The 21,400-nt window shown below is 45.5% G+C and overlaps 1 protein-coding gene across 1 annotated transcript in view; it reads left to right on the forward strand.

Moving 5' to 3' along the window:
* LOC130128902 (adenylate cyclase type 6-like) overlaps window positions 1-21,400 on the forward strand; it is a 37,380-nt gene that overhangs the window by 5,620 nt on the left and 10,360 nt on the right. Inside the window, exons 4-10 of the mRNA XM_056298682.1 lie at window positions 14,293-14,442; window positions 14,975-15,096; window positions 16,294-16,405; window positions 18,057-18,184; window positions 19,619-19,777; window positions 20,007-20,148; window positions 20,409-20,537. Coding sequence (XP_056154657.1) covers window positions 14,293-14,442; window positions 14,975-15,096; window positions 16,294-16,405; window positions 18,057-18,184; window positions 19,619-19,777; window positions 20,007-20,148; window positions 20,409-20,537 — 942 coding nt within the window. The remainder of the gene's footprint in view (window positions 1-14,292; window positions 14,443-14,974; window positions 15,097-16,293; window positions 16,406-18,056; window positions 18,185-19,618; window positions 19,778-20,006; window positions 20,149-20,408; window positions 20,538-21,400) is intronic.

Consider the following 21,400-nt stretch of genomic DNA (forward strand, 5'->3'; position numbering starts at 1 on the left):
GAAGTACAAAACCACGCTGCCTGTTTTAAGGAGTTGTTTAATGTTGTTATAACTGATGCTACCCCCTCTGTTCACAAAAACCTATAAACGGACAAATGCACAAACAAGCACAAATATATGCACACGAGTAGATGCACACATGCAGTCACACAAGGACGTGCACACACACACACACACACACACACACACACACACACACACACACACACACGTGCGGTGGCCCCTAGTGTCACATGACCAGAGCCTGTAATCTGGGAAAACTGGTCTTTTCTTCTGGGACCTCATCATCCTCCAGCCCTCACTGTGTCCAGGACTTGTTTTTCCCTTATTTGTATTTTCCCTGTGGAGAAGGACATGAAGGATGAGGGCTGAGAAGATGGAAGGCTGATGAAGGCGCTGAACAAAAGGCTCCTTTGTAAAGAACCTCCACGGTGAGGTAGGAGGGGAGGGTTTTGCAGAGGTTACACTGGTGACAATGGGATGACCACGGACAGAGAGTGTGAAATAGCGTTGGGCTGACGCACCCAACTGTAAAAGAGCTGCCAGTCATTTTTTTTTCCCTATTTTTTTCTCTCCAGCTTCTCTCTCCCTTCTCCCTCTTTTACTTTTCCCTCTCTCTTGCTCTCTCTCATGAGTCACGATTCCATTCTCACAAAGGCGCCCTCAGATAGAGTGGCCTTTTATTTCTCGGCGGGCAGAGATTGAGCTCACAGAACTCACGGTGATTGTTTCCATAGATCTCCGTGCTTCTCAGCTCAGCTCCAGATCTGGAGAGCAGCCCACTCAGAAGACTGCAGACAGATGAAGATAAAGCTTACTCCCCAGGAGATGGGTTACACTGCCGTAGTTCACTTGAAGCACCTCCATTATTCCTCAGACGAGGATTCAAGAAGGGCATCATTCTTATGCATACAAAACTCCAGTTTGGTTTTGCAAGGAGAGGGTTTGAAAGGTCGTGACAGACGACTTAATTGCACACAGATGAAATGTACAGTATATTGACTGCTCCAAATAAAGGCTGGTCACTCAAACTGAGTGAAAAATAGACGGTGAGAGTTGACGGTAGTTTGGCTTCAACCTTTCCGTCCCCAAACGATACTGTCCAGAATAGGAAAGTATTGCCGGCTTATGTGAGGTTTTCTCACACTACTCCCTTGTCTACTACACATGTTCTTCACCATAATGTGTACCCCATACAGCATCACATACATGTCAGAGCACAATATAAGCATTAACGCTGCACTGAAGCCACGTTGATATCACATGGAGCCACTGGGCTGTGTCGACTGATCCCCTGAGTTGTAGCCTCCCATCATGGAGCCGTGTGCTCAGTCAGACACACACGTGTGCTTGTAAATGTATAAAGACACACACACACATGCATGCATGCAAACACACACACACACAGATTCATTTGGCTCTGAGAGCGCTACCCTGAGAGAGACCACCTGTCCCTTGTGCCACCGTTACATCACTCTCCCATGTGAGTAGTGGAGGCAACGGCTAACTTTTTTTGGCAGGCGCCAGATACTGTGCATAACATTTTTGCTTTGACATACAAATTTTCCACAAGGGAAGTATGAACAGCTGGGCATACATATGCCATAGTGTCTTACAGAGGATTACATATGCTTTACAATACCATTGTTTGTTCTAGGACGTTCTGTCGGTGCCGACATACAACATGCTATATATGGATTAGCCAGGAACTAAACAAAGGCTTCCTGTTTGTGGGCATGAGGATATGTTTGCATAACTTAATCCCAGTTGAGGAGGAATTATTCACAGACAGGTAAAGGGGACAACAAAGTTGAAGGAAGGTACATCTCGTATGTGCCTTTTGTTTTTATTTGCAGAGCCAGTGCCGGAGGAAAAACCTGTTTCCAAGGCAGCTTTTTTTGGGGTCAACGAATGTGGGGCTGTGGAAACACTCTGATCAACAGTGCAAAAAAAGAAAAAGAAAAAAAAAGATACCAATCAATGAACTGTCGTCAGCATGACAGAGGCGTGCATAATGCATTTAGGCCAGACCACTGGTCTTGCGTAAGAAAAACAGCTTGACAACAGTCACACAATCTACCTCAACCTTTGCGGAATTATCCATGGCCTGTTGCTTGGAAAGGATGACAAGTGCTGTGTCTCCTCCTCACATCTTTACTGTAGGCCTGTTGCCTTCTGTACTCTTAAGATTGTTCAACTGATACTGAGACTAAGCGAGGATGTGGATGGTCTATTTTATATCTTTTCTTTTTTCCTCTCAAAAATAGCTTTTTCTTGCAAATTAGTGGTTCGCTGCATCAGTTCTCACAGTGGCCGGAGAATCTAGCCCAGGGTACACACAGACACAGACTTATGCACACAAGTGTATGTGCGCTACCTACGCTGGTCTACACACACACACACACACACACACACACACACACACACACACACACACACACACACACACACACATACACATACACACACACACACCGAGCCAGGTGAAGTGGAGTGTATGATCTGTGTCTGTCTCCCTGAGCTGCATGGACTGGTCCAGCTAACTTGGCTGCTATCAGACGGTGAGAAGCCATCATCATATCTTGTGGGTGCCAAACAATACACTGGCTCAAATAATAGATAGGCTACACTCCCCCACCCCATTCTCATGAGAAGGAAAGTGCTTGTGACTCATCCACTTATTGTATTACAGCCTCGGGCCATGATACAACATTGGATAACTTACACCACCATTGGTGGGAGCAATTAGGATTAGCGATAAGAGAAAAATATTGCTCTTAAAATACTGCCACTGATAAGGGTAATAATAGCCGGGCTAATAATAGTTGTGTGAGTTGTGGATGAGGAAGCAGAGGCTTCTAATAACAGATAGCTCATGGTTTACTAACAACACGGCTCTCATCAAAAGTAAATACAAGGATTTGAGGTTGAACAGCCATGGCAGACGTCCAAATGTTATATATTAGGAATCCATTAGCAGTGTTAACTGTTGATCTGTGTGGCACGCAAGCCCCGGGGTTTTAAGGGCAGTTTTTACTCTACATCCTACTGAGCCCAGTGTAGTTCATGCCCAGGGGTGGCAGAGGAGGAATGGCCATCTGTCAAGGTTGACTGTCATTCTTGTTAACTGCCTTTTTAGCCCGCTTGCCAATCATGTCCTCGTGTGTCAGCCGAGTCAACACCACAGCAGCGTGCTGCACATGCAGGCTGCAGTCACAATGCACCTCTGCAGCAGGAGTAGAATTAACAGCCGAGCGCAGGTTGTTTTTTAGATGCTAAAACTGGCTCCATTGATTTGAAGATTCATGTGTGAGCGTCCGGGTTTTCCTTTTGTATCATGAAATGTTTTGCACCGGCGGAAAGGGAACCTTTTTCTGCGTCAGTCTTTGGTTACACTGACATCAGGGTCACCACTGCGGGTTGGTCAGTGGACATACATGAACAACAGACATCTTTTTTTTTTTTGGATTCCTTTTCTCCCAAATTATATCCGGCTAATTACCCTACTCTTCTGAGCCATCCCAGTCACTGCTCCACCCCCTCTGCCGATCTGGGGAGGGCTGCAGACTACCACATGCCTTTTCCGATACATGTGGAGTTGCTAGCCGCTTCTTTTCACCAGACAGTGAGGAGTTTTGCCAGGGGGACATAGCGCGTGGAAGGATCACACTAGTCCCCCCCCCCCGAACAGGCGCCCTAACCGTCCAGAGGAGGCGCTAGTGCAGCGACCAGGACACATACCCACATCTGGCTTCCCACCCGCAGACACGGCCAATTGTGTCTGTAGGGACAACCGACGAAGCCAGAGGTAACACAGGAATTCGATCCGGCGATCCCCGCGTTGGTAGACAACGGAATAGACCACCACGCCACCCAGACACCCCACAATAGACATCCTTAACAAAACATTGTTTAAGAAAAGCTGGAGCCATGGTGAAGCACTAAACATTGACATGTCACTGCATGTCAGCTCATCCCTCACTGTCAGTAGATGATGTCACATAATAATAATACTGATAATAATGAGACACTGGTTTTATGGTGTAATTTCACACACTGCGGGTTAATCCCAATCAGTTACCCTCCATCAGTTTGTGCCCTTAAATGCAATTCTTCAAACAAGAGTTCAAAAACCTCAAAAAGACGATCGCCTTCTTCCTTGGTGGTCTCTGTCGCGCTACAATTTTCTGTATACATTGATAATTTTCTTGCCTTTACAGAGCGGATTACAGTTAGATGGCTGGATGCTGTGTATATGTGCTATTTTCCCCAGTCCGGATGACATGGTGATTTGTCATGATCTCGTGGAAGATCCACTCTCCAGATCACGTATTACACTAATTACAAGTAGTAAGCAGATCTCACAATGTTCGTTGGACTTTAAAACATCCTGGGAAAATCCTACGGGAAAAATTGTTGACAAGCGCTTTAATGCCGAATTGTACATGATAGCAGGTAGAGGAACCTTTGTTACCCGGTATTTCCGGATCACGTTTCCTAGAGTCTTTGTATCGGTACATATAGCTAATAAGGAAATGAAAACCACACTACAAATAACAGGAAAGGATAGAACACTAATGCATAGCACTTCTTGTTTTAGTTGTCTCGCCATGCGTTGACGCGCAACACCCTGCTTTTTATCTGCTTGCAACATGACTGCTTCACAAACGTGTCGCACGTGATGTTGGCTCAGGTCGGCTCAGAAGGCGGATCTGTTTCATGACTTCAGCATCAGGTCGCACATCCTGGAATGAACAACTGAAACAAGCTTAACTTTTGTTTATGGTACTTTACCAAACCACTGTCATGTGTCTGCTGTTCAAACTATGACCTGTTGGTCTCATCCCGGTATTGATCTGTGTGCATTGTGATAAATGTCAATATTGTATATAGTTAAGCAGATCGCTTGTGATTGGACAATGGCTGATACCGTGAGCCGTTTTGTGGTGCGCGTTAGCCCGATGCTTATATAACTGAGCTGTGAAAATAGTCTTCAGTGTGTTTTTATAAGAGGCCCAGTCTCTGTCCCACTGTTCATACGGTGCATTCGGAGATGGATGCAAAAGTCAGCTGACACGAAAATTCCCAGGAGTTTAGCTCGCAGGCACTACGCATGTCAAGGTGCGGACTCCCTCTCTCGTAGTTCAGGTCAGTTTGAGGAACTGACAGAGAGAATGGAGCTGGGTTGGTTTGGCTACTTACCACGTCTTGTTTTTTTTTTTGCAGCCGTGCTGTCACTGCAGCTGTGCCTTCCTTAGCTTGCAGGGTATGAGTGGGCACTGGGCAGGAAGCAGAAGGGTTAACAAGGACACAGCTGGGAGGAGTGTGTGTGTGTGTGTGTGTGTGTGTGTCAAGCATTGCCTACTCCCTCCCTCTGGCCAGCTAAAAAAACAGGACAGCTGACACGCTGCCACTGGTACACTCATATCTTTTAAAATAGTCGCCTTTAAAAACTGGACATTGCACATGTGCAGCTCTCTGTGTACCGCTCCTCTGGTACAATGGCTCCATTATTGCGCATGAGGTCGGGCACTGTGCCGGCTGGGGTTTGTTTAGCTGGATTAATAAGAAGGGAAGAGAGACTTCTGGTCCTGCCACTTCTGCTATACAGCTAGCAGAAGAAGAATTTCAATCCCCCCCCCCCAAAAAAAATCGAGGACAAAATAAAAAGAGTAGGAAGAAAGACAACAGAAGACAAAGATGACAATGCATAAAGCAGCCAAAAATGATTAGAAAAAAACATACATTCATAAGTGTTTTCATAAGTAATCTAAAAGAAGTCAACAATTTTTCTATATTTGTCTGCACACTTTAAGGTAGTCCAATGTGTTGGAACATTGAAAGCAATGGTCTGTTCGCTTTTAGTCTTCATATTTTTTTTGAGGGGGGGATTGCCCCCCCCTTTCCTCCCCAATTGTATCTGGCCAATCACCCCACTCTTCCGAGCTGTCCTGGTTGCTGCTCCACCCCCTCTGCTGAGCCGGGGAGGGCTGCAGACTACCACATGCCTCCCCCGATACATGTGGCATCGCCGGCCGCTTCTTTTCACCTGACAGTGGGGAGTTTCGCTAGGGGGATGTAGCACATTGGAGGATCACTCTATTCCCCCCCCCCCCAGTCCCCCCCCCCCAAACAGGCGCCCCGACCGACCAGAGGAAACGCTAGTGCAGCGACCAGGACACATACCCACATCCGGCTTCCCACCCGCAGACACGGCCAATTGTGTCTGTAGGGACGCCTGACCAAGCCGGAAGTAACACGGGGACTCGAACCGGCGACGGTAGGCAACAGTCTTCATATTTTGACATTTGATCCACCAACAGAAATGTGTCCAGAAATATGAGGTTGCCCCTCAGTTTGAAGACTTGCAGGTTTGTAGTAGTAGTAGTAGTAGTAGTAGTAGTAGTAGGTATGTGTAAGGAGGATTAGATATGGCCTTACTACACTGCTCAAAAAAATAAAGGGAACACATAAGCAATGCAATGTAGCTCCAAGTCAATCATACTTTTGAGATATCAACCTGTCCAGTTAGGAAGCAACACTGATTTGTGAATCAATTTCACCTGTTGGTAAATTGTCTAATTTCCACCTGGTGGAAATTAGACAATTTGCAAGACAACCCCTATAAAAGGAATGGATTTGCAGGTGGTGGCCACAGACCATTTGCCTGTCCTCATCTTTTCTGGCCGATCTTTGGTTAGTTTTTCATTTTGCTAGTGCCCTCACCACTAGAGGTGGCATGAGGCGGTATCTGCAACCTACAGAAGTTGCTCAGGTAGTGCAGCTCATCCAGGATGGCACATCAATGCGTGCTGTGGCAAAAAGATTTGATGTGTCTCCCAGCACAGTGTCCAGAGCATGGAGGAGGTACCAGGAGACAGGCCAGTACACCAGGAGACGTGGAGGGGGCCGCAGGAGGACAACAACCCCGCAGCAGGACCGCTATCTGGTCCTTTGTGCAAGGAGGAACAGAAGGAGCACTGCCGGAGCCCTACAAAACGACCTTCAACAGGCCACTAATGTGCAGGTTTCTGCTCAAACAGTGAGAAACAGAATGCATGAGGATGGTATGAGGGCCCGACGTCCACAATTGGGGCCTGTGCTCACAGCCCAACACCGTGCAGCCTGATTGACCTTTGCCAGAGAACATCTTGGTTGGCAGATTCGCCATTGGTGCCCTGTGCTCTTCACAGATGAGAGCAGGTTCACACTGAACACATGTGACAGACGTGAGAGAGTCTGGAGACGCTGTGGAGAACGTTCTGCTGCCTGCAACATCCTCCAGCATGACCGGTTTGGCGGTGGGTCAGTGATGGTCTGGGGAGGCATATCCTTGGAGGGCCGCACAGACCTCTACGTGCTAGCCAGAGGTACCATGACTGCCATTAGGTACCGGGATGAGATCCTCAGACCCATTGTCAGACCATATGCTGGTGCAGTGGGCCCTGGGTTCCTGCTCATGCATGACAATGCTCGTCCTCATGTGGCCAGAGTGTGTCAGCAGTTCCTGTATGTCGAGGGCATTGATGCTATGGACTGGCCTGCACGTTCCCCAGACCTGAATCCAATCGAGCACCTCTGGGACATCATGTCTCGTACCATCCGCCAACGCGATGTCGCACCACAGACTGTCCAGGAGTTGACCGATGCCCTGATCCCGGTATGGGAGGAGATCCCTCAGGAGACCATCCGCCGTCTCATCAGGAGCATGCCCAGACGTTGTAGGGAGTGCATACAGGCACGTGGAGGCCACACACACTACTGAGCCTCATTTTGAATCGTCTTGAAGAATTTCCACAGAAGTTGGATCAGCCGATGTTCTCATTTTCCACTTTGATTTTGAGTATGATTCTGAATCCAGACCTTAATGGGCTAATGATTTTGATTTCCATTGATCATTCTTAGGTTATTTTGCTCTAAACACATTCCTCTGTCTAATAAATAAAGATTTTCAGCTGAAATATTTCATTCATCGAGGTCTATATTGTGTTTTTAGACGTTCCCTTTATTTTTTTGAGCAGTGTATATGTGATCTGTCTCTCGATGACACAGATAGAGCAACAAGACATCTGTAGCAGATCGCTAGAGCAAGCAATTTTGTGCAAATCACACACTCTAGGTGCAATTTTGGCAAAAAGTTAATTTCCGTTGTGTCCCGATTTATAACACAAAACCTTTTCCTCTGTTAAGGTCAACAGGTTGTCTGCTGCTGCAGGAGCTTGTTAATCACTGTCTAGCCGCTGTGGGTTTAGTTGATTTGTTGCTCATTTTGTTCAGAGCCCACACTGAAGGATCTGGTGAAAAGTGTCACAATTTGTTAGAACCGGTGTCAGAAAAAAATTCGCCAACAGCCACTTCCACACAGGAATTAATGGAAAGAGTTAAGAAACGCTTGTTAGTTAGCTGTTCGGGGAAAATGAGGGTTGAGCAATCTGCCCTTTGGAGTCCTGAACATTTGCCAGTCAGGGATAACATACAGGTTTGGGATTTTGAGGGGGAAATTAGCATTGTAATCCTTCGATTTGAGGAAAATGTTGTCGGTCCAATTAGCAAAATTAAGAAGATGGTTTGATGGAAGCGGTTATTGTTTGCTTGACTCAGTAAATCCTGGATAGCTGTAAGATTTGCCTTGTGTTTGGAAAACATTTCATGTGAAAGTATTAATTTAGGATTTGTTCTCCTGACAGATGTGTGGCCTTGGTTCAACTCTGTTGAAGCCTTGTGGAATTTACTTCCCTGTTTCACAAAGATTACTCCCCGGCCTCACAGGTCACTTGAGACCAATTTTGGTTTGGCCAAAGCCATGACGAAAACCAAGCTCCAATTCCAAATGGCAGTGACCCAAGTTGGCAAAGACAGCCTCACATCCAACACACACAGGCACACACACACACACAATTACACGTGCACCCACGCATACGTACACATAAACACACACACGCCTATCCTTTTTCTGCTCTGTTTCCCTCTCACTGTCTGCCTCTCTCTTTGTCTGTAGCATTTATATCTTTATAAGGTATCTTTTTCTTTTTTACTCGTTCTTGTTTTCACTACTACCTTGATCCCATTGCAGTGAGCAAAACTAAGCCTCAAAATACGCAAGGTAACATTTTCCATTTTCAGGCTAATTGCAGACCCTGGTGTTTGGGCGTAGTCAGAAATGCATTGGGACTGATCAGAGATGTGCGACTTGCTTCTGACATTCATCTCTGGAAGAGAGTCTAAAAGCTCCAGATGCCTGTCAAAGGGCAGCTGTTGGAGGGGCGCCCCCATGTCAACATCAGCATCCCCAGAGCTTTAATGTTAGGGGAGATAAAGCTCTGGCCTTTTGGCTTTCAACTTTCAACTCTCAGCTGCTATAGGCTTGCTGGGCCCTATGCATGTGTGTGTGTGTGTGTGTGTGTGTGTGTGTGTGTGTGTGTGTGTGTGTGTGTGTGTGTGTGTGTGTGTGTGTGTGTGTGTGTGTGTGTGCGCATGTGTGTGTTGGGTGGAGTGGGTGTGATTGTGTGTGTTGATAGGGTTTGTGCCTAGTGGGATAACAAGAGCACGTATTGCGAGTTATCTTTCCCTGTAGCCGTTTTCAACGACTCCTTTCCAGGTCACATCCCTATACATTGAGTACGTGGTCAGTGACTTTATTTGATGAGTGATAGTCTGTGATGTCTCAATGCCTGTTGTTATCGGAGCTCGGCTGAACTCCTCTCGCTGTATTTTCACATGGGTTAATCATCAAGGAGTTAGTAATCAAGTATTGAATGTGTTTTCACTCCCCAGACCAACACGGTTGCCCCCACTGCACCCAGTGAAACCTGTAGTTATGTGTCGACACACTTGTTTCAGGGCAGCAGACCTCGTGGGTGAACAGTCATTTTGTCCTCGTGTTGCATTGCCTCCTTTCTAGATCAATAGGTGGTACCAGCTACACCACAGGGTTTCCATTTGAATGAAAGAATAGTGATGATGATTCGAGAGCCTGATCTGCACACGTGTGAATCCCCGTGTAACCGCGTATGCGTGAACTTACCTGCAATATTTCATTACTGAAGGCAGAATCGGTTTTCTGCGTGTTCACCAAACAGAAAAAAATCTTCCATACAATCCCCTCTCTTTCTTACTCTCTTTATCACTCTATCTCTCTGCCTTACCGAGTAAAACACCTTGCAGAGAGCCGCACCTTATAAGCCAATGTTTAGACTCCTTTCAACTCCGCCAGCAAGGAGGTTCCTGCTTAAGTAAATGTTAAGCATGGCTCACCTCCGAAAGCCCAACAGCAGCTCCAACGGGTGCACTGGCTGATGGCTGTTGGAGCTAAGTTCAGCTCATTGGCCATGAGAGAGAGCGAGAGAGAGAGAGTTGCATATTATTGCATATCATTCCTGTGTCTCTCTTCCTCTCTCTCTCTCTCTCTCTCTCTCTCTCTCTCTCTCTCTCTCTCTCTCTCTCTCTCTCTCTCTCTCTCTCTCTGTCTGTGTCCCCCCTCTCCCTTTGTCTCTCTGTGGAGACGGGAGTGTCAGAATAGCAGGTGGGTCTGTGCTGGATTAACAGGCCAGGGTGATGAGAGAGCAGCAACACACACAACAGGCTCCAGGATCAAAGAGCTGTCAGTCCAAATGGAGCCACTCCTACACAAGGTTTATTCAGAAGCCTCTGTGAATGCATCCATCTCTACTCTCCAGACTGTGTTGTACCTTAACGGGATGACTTACTTTTCCTTCTCTGGGTTGCAGTATTGAATTACTCTTTTTTTTTTTTTAGGAAACATAAGAATTCAGTAGTCATTTAGCTCAAGTGATGCTGAACCTGATGACAGTCTGTCTGCTGACATATTTTTTTTTATCACAGTGTTTGAGTAGATGGATATCACATTTGCATTTATATTTGCAAGTGACTTTGCATCCAGGGTGAGGGTTTTTTCATTAAAAAATGCACCAAATCCTGGTCGTCCAGGTGGCGTGGCGGTCTATTCTTTCACCTACCAACACGGGGATCACCGGTTCGAATCCCCGTGTTACCTCCGGCTTGGCTGGGCGCCCCTACAGACAACAGTTGGCCGTGTCTGCGGGTGGGAAGCCGGATGTGCACTAGCACCTCCTCTGGTCGGTCAGGGTGCCTGTTCAGGGGGGAGGGGAACTGGGGGGGAATAGCGTGATCCTCCCAGACGCTACATCCCCCTGGTGAAACTTCACGGTGAAAAGAAGCGGCTGGCGACTCCACATGTATCGGAAGAGGCATGTGGTAGTCTGCAGCCCTCCGTGGATCAGCAGAGGGGGTGGAGCGACGACCAGCACAGCTTGGAAGAGTTGAGTAATTGGCCGGATACAATTGGGGAGAAAAATACACTAAATCCTGAATGTGGGACCCCTTCAGCTGTCCTTAAACACACACTATGGTTTGTGTGTGGCACTGGCCTTTTCTTTAAAGGTTTTTCTCAGCTGAATCAAGGGTCCTAAGATAGAGGGGGGTGTTCATTGTCATTTACTGTTTCTGTTTTTCAGCGTGTTGTGTAAAGCCCTCTGAGACCATTATTGTGATTTAGGGCTATAAACCTCACTTAATTATGAAAGTCATTTTTAATGCAGGTTTCTTATTTTGGTTAGTGAGTGCAATACCAGAACAGCCAGATCAACATGGGCCGTTGATCTGGCTGAATGTAAAGTGAGGGTACGTTCCTCAAGAGAGCTCTGTTCAAGCTCCACCTGCTATGGATTAACGTGATCAATTTTTCTCAAGAGATCCACATCAAGACCCAAGCGTCTGGCTGCCACAGGGCGTCTGTGGCATTAAGCAGCAGGACGTATCAGGAGGCAATAAGCTCGTCAATGATTCATGAAAGCAGTGTCCACATCACTGTTTGAGCATTGATATGGCACCAATTCAATGCTGGAGTTTGATAACAATAGTTTGGCGGATGCGGAGAAATAAATGTTGCATGGTGAGGAATGTGAGCATGTCCTTCTGTAGACTTTCACACGCGTGATCTGGAATGAACTTCCAAAGACTTGCCAGAGACCCCCTGACAACTTTGATGTGGAGGCTTTAAACTCGGTTGACTGACAGGTCTGCATCAGCTATTCTCTGTCATCTCACATCAGCGCGGCCTCATCTTTCCTGTTTCAGGATATCTGGCTTCACTTGCTTCTCGGAGAATAGATGCCAAATGCTGTCTTGGTTTTTACTTGTGTGTGTGTGTGTGTGTGTGGGGGGGGGGTTGGAGACTACTTCTTGCCTGCAGTATCTCCATCAGGGATTGGTATTCACATCAGAGGTTTATTTAGTTTTCCGTCTCCGGCGTATCGCTGTGTTTGATTTTACTGCTGCTCTCTGCTGACCTCACTGGGTCGTTTGTTCCTGGGTGGAAATGAGAAGTGACCACTCGGGTCAATACCACACCTGACCTGACCTGGCGCTGCAGATAAACACGACAGAAGCCGGCTTGCCTCCGTCCTGGCTAATAGGTGTTCTGTTGGGAGCACAGCTTGTTAGATTGTCTCTGTCTTGTTGTGACAACAAAAGGCCAATCCTTTTGTATACAGTGTAAACCTCATCTCATCTTTGCGGTGGAGAGGCAGTACTACTTGCCTGTCGGCCTACAAATTAACGTTGGGGCTCTGGTTTCGCCCCCTTCCCTCTGTGTGCCTTTTTCATCAAGAGCCTGCACTTTTCTCCATCATCCATCTGTTGACCCTGTTTTCTTCCGCCAAATGACGTTCTTGTGCATTTCGTTCCTATTGTTAGTCAAGCGACGTGGATACCAGCATGGTTATAAAATGCTGTGTGCGTGTCTGTGTATGCGTGCATGTGTGTGATCTCATGCTTTCTCTTGGTTTGACTCGCAACGCTCTTCCTCTATCACCTTCAGAATCACTCACACACACTGGTTTGGCAACATACCAGCTGGAGTTCAGAAACACTGGTACAGATGTTGAGGTTTCGTGCTCAAATTTTTTCCCCCTATAATGTTTGAAAATCACCGTCCGTGCGTGGTTTGTGCTCATGTCTTTTTCTCATTATCGATGATTTAATCTTTAGAGGAAGCACTCTGTGCTCCGGTCAGAGGTCAAGTGATTTTCCCAGGCTGGAGTGTGTTTCTGAGCAGAGTCTTTGTGTGTGTGTGTGTGTGTGTGTGTGTGTGTGTGTGTGTGTGTGTGTGTGTGTGTGTGTGTGTGTGTGTGTGTGTGTGTGTGTGTGTGTGTGTGTGTGTGTGTGTGTGTGTGTGTGTGTGTGTGTGTGTGTGTGTGTGTGTGTGTGTGTGTGTGTGTGTGTGTGTGTGTGTGTGTGTGTGTCAGAGCGGAGGGGAAATCCAGAGCTCAAGACTCCATGTTTGATGTTCTGTCTCTTGGTATGGAGTAGTGAGATGAGAAATCGCAAGCTTCCCGCACATACGCACAGACACATACGGATATATGCATACACAGACTTGAACACACAAAAGCAGCAGAAGCAGAAAGGAATGCTTCTGAGGTCAATGGCCCCACGAGGCTAAATACAGGCTAGCATATCTAAACTTCAATTACCCAAGCCGCAGATAAAGCTGTTATGTGTTACTTCATGTTCTGAGAGACCCGCTGTTAAACAAGCATACTTTGCTGCACTCAGTAGAACTAACCCACAATAAATACTCCCCATCCACCTCTCTATATTATTTAAAGCCCCAGGACCCAATAAATTTCCAAATGCCGTAAAATAACTCTGCATAAAATAATTCTGTCATAACGACGTAGACTAATTTATCCTTTGCTGCCACAGTAAGCTTTCAAGCCAAGCTGTTTTTTTAAGGGTGGTTACAAATGACCTCAGGTCGCCAAAAAGTTTCATCTCTAACTACAAAAGCTCAGCATAACTCAACATGAAACCTGTTGACTACACCCTGTACATTATATGACCAGGAAAGTGTTCAGTTCTGGTAAGAAAATAAGATGGAATTAAATATGTAAACCACCAAAACGGCAGTCCTGCAGTCACGCATTCTTCACGTGACAGCAGTGATGGATCTCACTGAGCGCTCTGGACCGCCTATCTGCTGTACAGTGTAAGACACGAGAGGAATGCATCCTTCCAGAGCCACTGCAAGGCCGTGCTGATAAATCATATGACATAAAGTGATATCCATTTTGTTTACTGACCTCACCCAGGTCAAACAGGGTTCAGTGTATTGTCATGTTATGAAATATGCATACTTGAGGTAGGGTTTTTTTTTCTCCTCTCTCAATGCATCTTATCGCTCTCTTTTCTCTATCTGTGTGTGTGTGTGTGTGTTTGTGTGCGCGCGCATGTGTGCATGCATGTGTGCAGATCGGTGCCAATGTGCTGATATTTTTGTGCACTAACATGATTGGGATCTGTACCCACTACCCTGCTGAGGTGTCCCAGAGACAGGCCTTCCAAGAGACCAGAGGATACATTCAAGCCAGACTGCACCTGCAGAGGGAGAACCAACAGCAGGTATACACACACACACACACACACACACACACACACACACACACACACACACACACACCCTCACACCTAGGAGCAAGCAAGTAAAATCAGCAACCTTGCCCATAGGCCGTTGGAACAATAGACACAATACAAAATGCAAAAGAACAACAATGGAGTTTGACCATTTTCTAGCCTAATTTAGTTGTCATGGTTTTCCAGGTCAACAATATGTTCTGCAGTGTATCCTGTACCTCTACTCCTGTCTGTTTGACTAACATGTTCCCACGCAGATGCCAAAGAAGGCAGTGTGACTCATTGAGCATTCTGGTGGTGGAAACTCATGAACGTGAATGGGCTGAATTAAGATCCCAGTGCGCGTGCTCTCTCTCGCTCTCTCTCTCTCTTTGTCTCTCGCTCTCTCTCTCTCACACACACTCTTTCACTATTTCTCCTTCTGTCTCTCTTCTCCCACTATTTCTCTCTGTTTCTGTCTCCATCTCATTCACTCTCTCTCGTCATCTCTCACTCTTGTCTCTTTGCACCCCCCATCCAGGAACGCCTACTGCTGTCGGTGCTGCCGAGGCATGTTGCCATGGAGATGAAGGAAGATATCAATGCCAAGAAGGAAGATATGATGTTCCACAAGATCTATATCCAGAAGCACGACAACGTCAGGTAAACACAGATGGACACACATACAAATATGCTCAAGCACACACACACACACACACACACACACACACACACACACACACACACCGCACATACATGCAAACAGATATACTCAACAAGTGGCTGTGAAGCAAAGCGGGAAAGGGCCGCTTGCTTATCTAAACTTGCCCCCTACACTGACTGTTGTGTTGTTGAAATAGTTGCTGTTGCAGTGAGTATATATTATGTATGATGTTTTCTCTTGACACTGACAGCACTGACTGTGGTAACCATATTGACCCAGGGCATACTGCTGTGTTTTTCTATAGCAAACTATAGGTGGCAGACCTCACTTTGCTGGCCCCCTGTCTCAGCCCCCTCCATTGGATTTCACCTCCTGAGTGAGGATGACTGATTGAATTTCTCCATCCATTAGCCCATAGTTAAGCCCAGCCAAATCCGGTCATTTTGGGACTGAGAATCGGACAGGGAGGTTGAGAATGGGTAAAGAGCTGAAGCTATAAAACATCCCAATATCTGTATGATATGACCCAATTAGATTTGAGAGACACAGAAGACAAGCTGCATTCATCCACTGTTAGACGGCTGAAATTAAGGGACTGCTCTCCCCTGAGACTGTCTGATCTTATCAGTAGTTGTAATGAGGCTGAACATCACAGGGGCCAACAGCGCCATCTGCTGCCTTTAATGAAAACTCCAGCTCCGTCGTGTTGTTTATCCTCCCCTCTTAATTACTATTGAAAGTTAGCAATGAAAGGCATGCAGAGACGCCCCTCAGTCCTAGGGAGAGGAGGGAAAAACAGACATGAAGGGGAGGGGGCAGAGTGGGAGGGTGAGAGAGGGAGAAGCAGAGAGGCGAGAGAACAGAGAGAGTTGATTCTAAGAAAGCAGGGTCGGAGGAGGTGACCTACATTGGACCAGACGATGAAAGCCAGAGCTGAACAAATGACCATCTCTCTCTTCCTCCCCTCGCTTGCTCACTACCCCGCGCCATCTCTCAGCGAGGCTCACATGGCAGTGGGACAGGGAGGAAGGGAGGTGCTAGACCATGTAAACAAACTCTACGCTTGTTGATCGATCTCTCTTACTTCCTCACTTGTCTCTTTGTTCCTCTCCGTCTGTTTTGATTTCGAATTCCCTCATCAATACCCCCCACCCCCCACCCCCCCCTACACACACACGCACATACCTCCTCTCCAGCATACTGTTTGCAGACATTGAAGGCTTCACCAGCCTGGCATCTCAGTGCACGGCCCAGGAGCTGGTCATGACACTGAACGAGTTGTTCGCCCGCTTCGACAAGCTGGCCTCGGTGAGCTCCTGCACCTCCTGTGACAATCTAACAACAGCCTGTACCGCTGTTTTCATAACATAACTTTGAACCACTGTTTATATAGCTGCTCAATGTATATATATATATATACACCCACACACACACACACAGCTGATGATTGCTTATGGCATGAAACAGGCTTGTACTGCCTCATGGAGAATTGACTTGACTCACTGGATTTTATGTGTATATATATATACACACACACACACACACACACACACACATATACACTACCGTTCAAAAGTTTGGGATCACCCAAACAATTTCGTGTTTTCCATGAAAAGTCACACTTATTCACCACCATATGTTGTGAAATGAATAGAAAATAGAGTCAAGACATTGACAAGGTTAGAAATAATGATTTGTATTTGAAATAAGATTTTTTTTACATCAAACTTTGCTTTCGTCAAAGAATCCTCCATTTGCAGCAATTACAGCATTGCAGACCTTTGGCATTCTAGCTGTTAATTTGTTGAGGTAATCTGGAGAAATTGCACCCCACGCTTCCAGAAGCAGCTCCCACAAGTTGGATTGGTTGGATGGGCACTTCTTTGAGCAGATTGAGTTTCTGGAGCATCACATTTGTGGGGTCAATTAAACGCTCAAAATGGCCAGAAAAAGAGAACTTTCATCTGAAACTCGACAGTCTATTCTTGTTCTTAGAAATGAAGGCTATTCCATGCGAGAAATTGCTAAGAAATTGAAGATTTCCTACACCGGTGTGTACTACTCCCTTCAGAGGACAGCACAAACAGGCTCTAACAGGTACTATTTAATGAAGATGCCAGTTGGGGACCTGTGAGGCGTCTGTTTCTCAAACTAGCGACTCTAATGTACTTATCTTCTTGCTCAGTTGTGCAACGCGGCCTCTCACTTCTTTTTCTACTCTGGTTAGAGCCTGTTTGTGCTGTCCTCTGAAGGGAGTAGTACACACCGGTGTAGGAAATCTTCAATTTCTTAGCAATTTCTCGCATGGAATAGCCTTCATTTCTAAGAACAAGAATAGACTGTCGAGTTTCAGATGAAAGTTCTCTTTTTCTGGCCATTTTGAGCGTTTAATTGACCCCACAAATGTGATGCTCCAGAAACTCAATCTGCTCAAAGAAGTGCCCATCCAACCAATCCAACTTGTGGGAGCTGCTTCTGGAAGCGTGGGGTGCAATTTCTCCAGATTACCTCAACAAATTAACAGCTAGAATGACAAAGGTCTGCAATGCTGTAATTGCTGCAAATGGAGGATTCTTTGACGAAAGCAAAGTTTGATGTAAAAAAAAATCTTATTTCAAATACAAATCATTATTTCTAACCTTGTCAATGTCTTGACTCTATTTTCTGTTCATTTCACAACATATGGTGGTGAATAAGTGTGACTTTTCATGGAAAACACAAAATTGTTTGGGTGATCCCAAACTTTTGAACGGTAGTGTATATATTATATATTATATATCAATGTTAGCACCTAGCAAGGTGTACCTTGGGGCCAGGGTGACTTAATCATTGTCTAGTGAGTCAGTTAAATCTATATTTAGACTCATGACCACATAGTATTCTAAACAGTCTGTCTGCTTTAAATAATGTTATTGTCAAATTGCAGAAATTAAATGTGTGCGTGTGTGTGTTTGTACAGGAGAACCACTGCCTGCGTATTAAGATCTTAGGGGACTGTTATTACTGCGTATCAGGGCTCCCTGAACCTCGAGCTGACCATGCCCACTGCTGTGTGGAGATGGGAGTGGACATGATTGAGGCCATCTCGTAAGTCAAACGCACACAAATCGTATGTGTGCGTGTGTGTATGTGTGTGCGTCAGGGGTGGAAATTAACTTGTTTGTCCACCTGCCACTGTGGCTGGTGGATTCCAAAATCTACCAGCCACTCAATTTTTTTACCAGCCACTTTCTTGTTTTAACCGGCAGTGTGTAACTGCATGTGAAAAATAATAAAACAAGATATACAATATTCAAGCAATAGGCTATTTTAAATATTTAAACTCTTAAAATGTGATTTTCAAAATCTAGTTTACTCTTCTATGGTTTTCAAAATTGTGTACACTACCTTTAAAACATTTAACATATTTGTCAAAAAATAACCAGTGTATCAGTGCCACCAAAATTCCCTTTATTATTACATAAACCAAGACTGTAACAAGTAGAAGGAATTGTGTCAGTATGGGTCTTCATTCAACATTTTAACGTTAGTAAATGACGATTTACTTGCTAACTACACGTAACGTTAGCTAGCTAATGACATTACATGACAGCTATATTCTGACCTTAATTCAACACTTAATCTAACGTTAATGAATAGATTTGTAAAAAATTACGATTTACTTGCATTGCCACACGTAATCTGTAAATGGCCTTCCTTTTTTGGCGATTGCGTGAGCATTTCTAAACAGTAGGCTCATCTTCTCCAACTGGGACGTGTTCATGGCAGCGGTATCCTGCGGGGTCGATTTTCCCTGTACTATCTTTATTACATGGATGTGGCATTTGGATGATTCATGGTCTTTTATGGCTTCCAATTTTAGGTTTTTAGTCCCAATAATGAAACTGTTAGCTTTCTTGTTGGCATCCGAAGCGTGTTGATGACATACCGAACAGAACATTGTCTGGCTTGTCTCCTCGTAAACTAACCAATCACGGGACTCTCTGTCTCCGTTGTCAGTTATTCTCCACTTCTCATTAAAAAAACGTTTTCGTTTCGTCTTCGCCTCTTTAACCTGTCTCCTCCTGGGATGTTTTCTCTGCAGACCTCTTAACCCCTGCGATGTAACACCACATTGTGTTTTCTGGCTCTCTCCTCGTCCTCGAAAGTGTCTGTGTGAATTAGCAGACTCACAAGACAAGCGTCCCTATACTCTGCCTCTGACTGGCTAACGAACGATGGCAACAAGTACTAGCCAATCAGAGGCAGAGTAGGGCGGGTCATAGGGGGGAAAAAAAGGCAGATTCGCGATTCAGTATGTCACAAATTGCTACTTTTCTTTACCCGCCACCGTGGCTGGTAGGTTGAGCAAATTCACCTGCCAATACGCAAATCCACGCGCATTTGGCATGTAGCGGGTGCTAATTTCCATCCCTGGTGTGCGTGTATGTATATGTGTACGTGCGTACATGTTTTTGTGTCTATGAACTTATGCAAGCTTGTCTATGCATGTGCCTACAACTCCACTTAATGCATCCACAGGCTGGTGAGAGAGGTGACGGGTGTCAATGTCAACATGCGGGTGGGCATCCACAGTGGGCGTGTCCACTGTGGTGTGCTGGGCCTGCGCAAATGGCAGTTTGATGTCTGGTCTAATGATGTGACACTAGCCAACCAGATGGAGGCAGGGGGAAAGGCAGGGTGAGCCCCACCCATCCCAACACCATTTCACCATCGTCCCACCTACATAGGCTCTAGCTGTGTGCAACACAAACAATTAAACTTAGCATGTGTTCCACCTCTACCGGTAGCTTGTTGTCATCATTTTCTGTCTTTGTCCTCCCTGTGACATTGGTGTGTGTGTGTGTGTGTGTGTGTGTGTGTGTGTGTGTGTGTGTGTGTGTGTGTGTGTGTGTGTGTGTGTGTGTAGGCGTATCCATATCACCAAAGCCACTCTGCAGTATCTGAATGGGGACTATGAGGTGGAGCCTGGTTCTGGTGGGGACAGGAATGCTTACCTGAAGGATAACAACATTGAAACATTTTTGGTGTTGGGCTGCAGCCAGAAAAGGGTTTGTACATATACCCATTTACACACAGATGTCTCAAACAAGAAAGCTCATGCTCACACACACAAATGAATGCATTCACATACATACATTTTTGAATGGTGCTGACCCTAGAGTCACCCGCACCACATACTACACAGATATTAAATAAAGTGGTCTCTGTCACCAGAGATAAGCTTTGTTTGGCATACAAGACTCTGCCTGTAACTTAATCCACTCTCAATTATCCACCCTGGTGGGATGGGGTTTGTCCTGCCCTGCAGAAAGAGGAGAAAGCCATGATGGCCAAGATGCAGCGGGCACGGGCCAATTCTGCTGAGGGTCTGATGCCACGCTGGGTGCCTGACAGATCCTTCTCCAGAACCAAGGAGTCCAAAGTCTTCAGGCAGATGGTGAGAAACATGCATGCAACACTTAGCTCACCAACACAACACCCACACCCCTCCAAATCATCGCTGCCCTCCTCTATTCACCTATGGTCAACAACAATAATAATAATAAATACTACCTACCTCTATTCTTGGGGCTTACTTCCTGTTTCTGTCTTTGCCCTGCACATCCTTCTTCCACAGTAATTTTAGAGTTACAATAATGTTGTCAGGGCCTTATCGGTATCACTCTTTACTATTCTATGCTAATGGGTACTACCCTTTACCGTATACTCTGTACTCCTTATTATTGGTTTTACTATTTACTATGTACTCCTTACTATTGGTTTTACTATTTACTATGTACTCCTTACTATTGGTTTTACTAGTTACTATGTACTCCTTACTATTGGTTTTACTATTTACTATGTACTCCTTACTATTGGTTTTACTATTTACTATGTACTCCTTACTATTGGTTTTACTATTTACCATGTACTCCTTAATATTGGTTTTACTATTTACCATGTGCTCCTTACTATTGGTTTTACTATTTACCATGTACTCCTTACTATTTGTTTTACTATTTACGATGTACTCCTTACTATTGGTTTTACTATTTACTATATACTCCTTAATATTGGTTTTACTATTTACCATGTGCTCCTTACTATTGGTTTCGAGGAACTGTTACTTACGCCATTGTTGCACTTTTTGATAGTTGTTCTGGAAACAGTGACAGCTACATTTCCTGTCAAAGTATAATGTACACACACTACAGGGCCAGCTGAGAGTACATTTTGTAAAAAAGAAAGGACCATCAGGAACCAGTTTCTGAACTGCTTAACCCCTTTCAAACACGTTTGGAGTACTGTGTTATCTTAAAG

The sequence above is a fragment of the Lampris incognitus genome, chromosome 2 (assembly GCF_029633865.1).
Source record: "Lampris incognitus isolate fLamInc1 chromosome 2, fLamInc1.hap2, whole genome shotgun sequence".
In the NCBI taxonomy this organism is placed as follows: domain Eukaryota; kingdom Metazoa; phylum Chordata; class Actinopteri; order Lampriformes; family Lampridae; genus Lampris; species Lampris incognitus.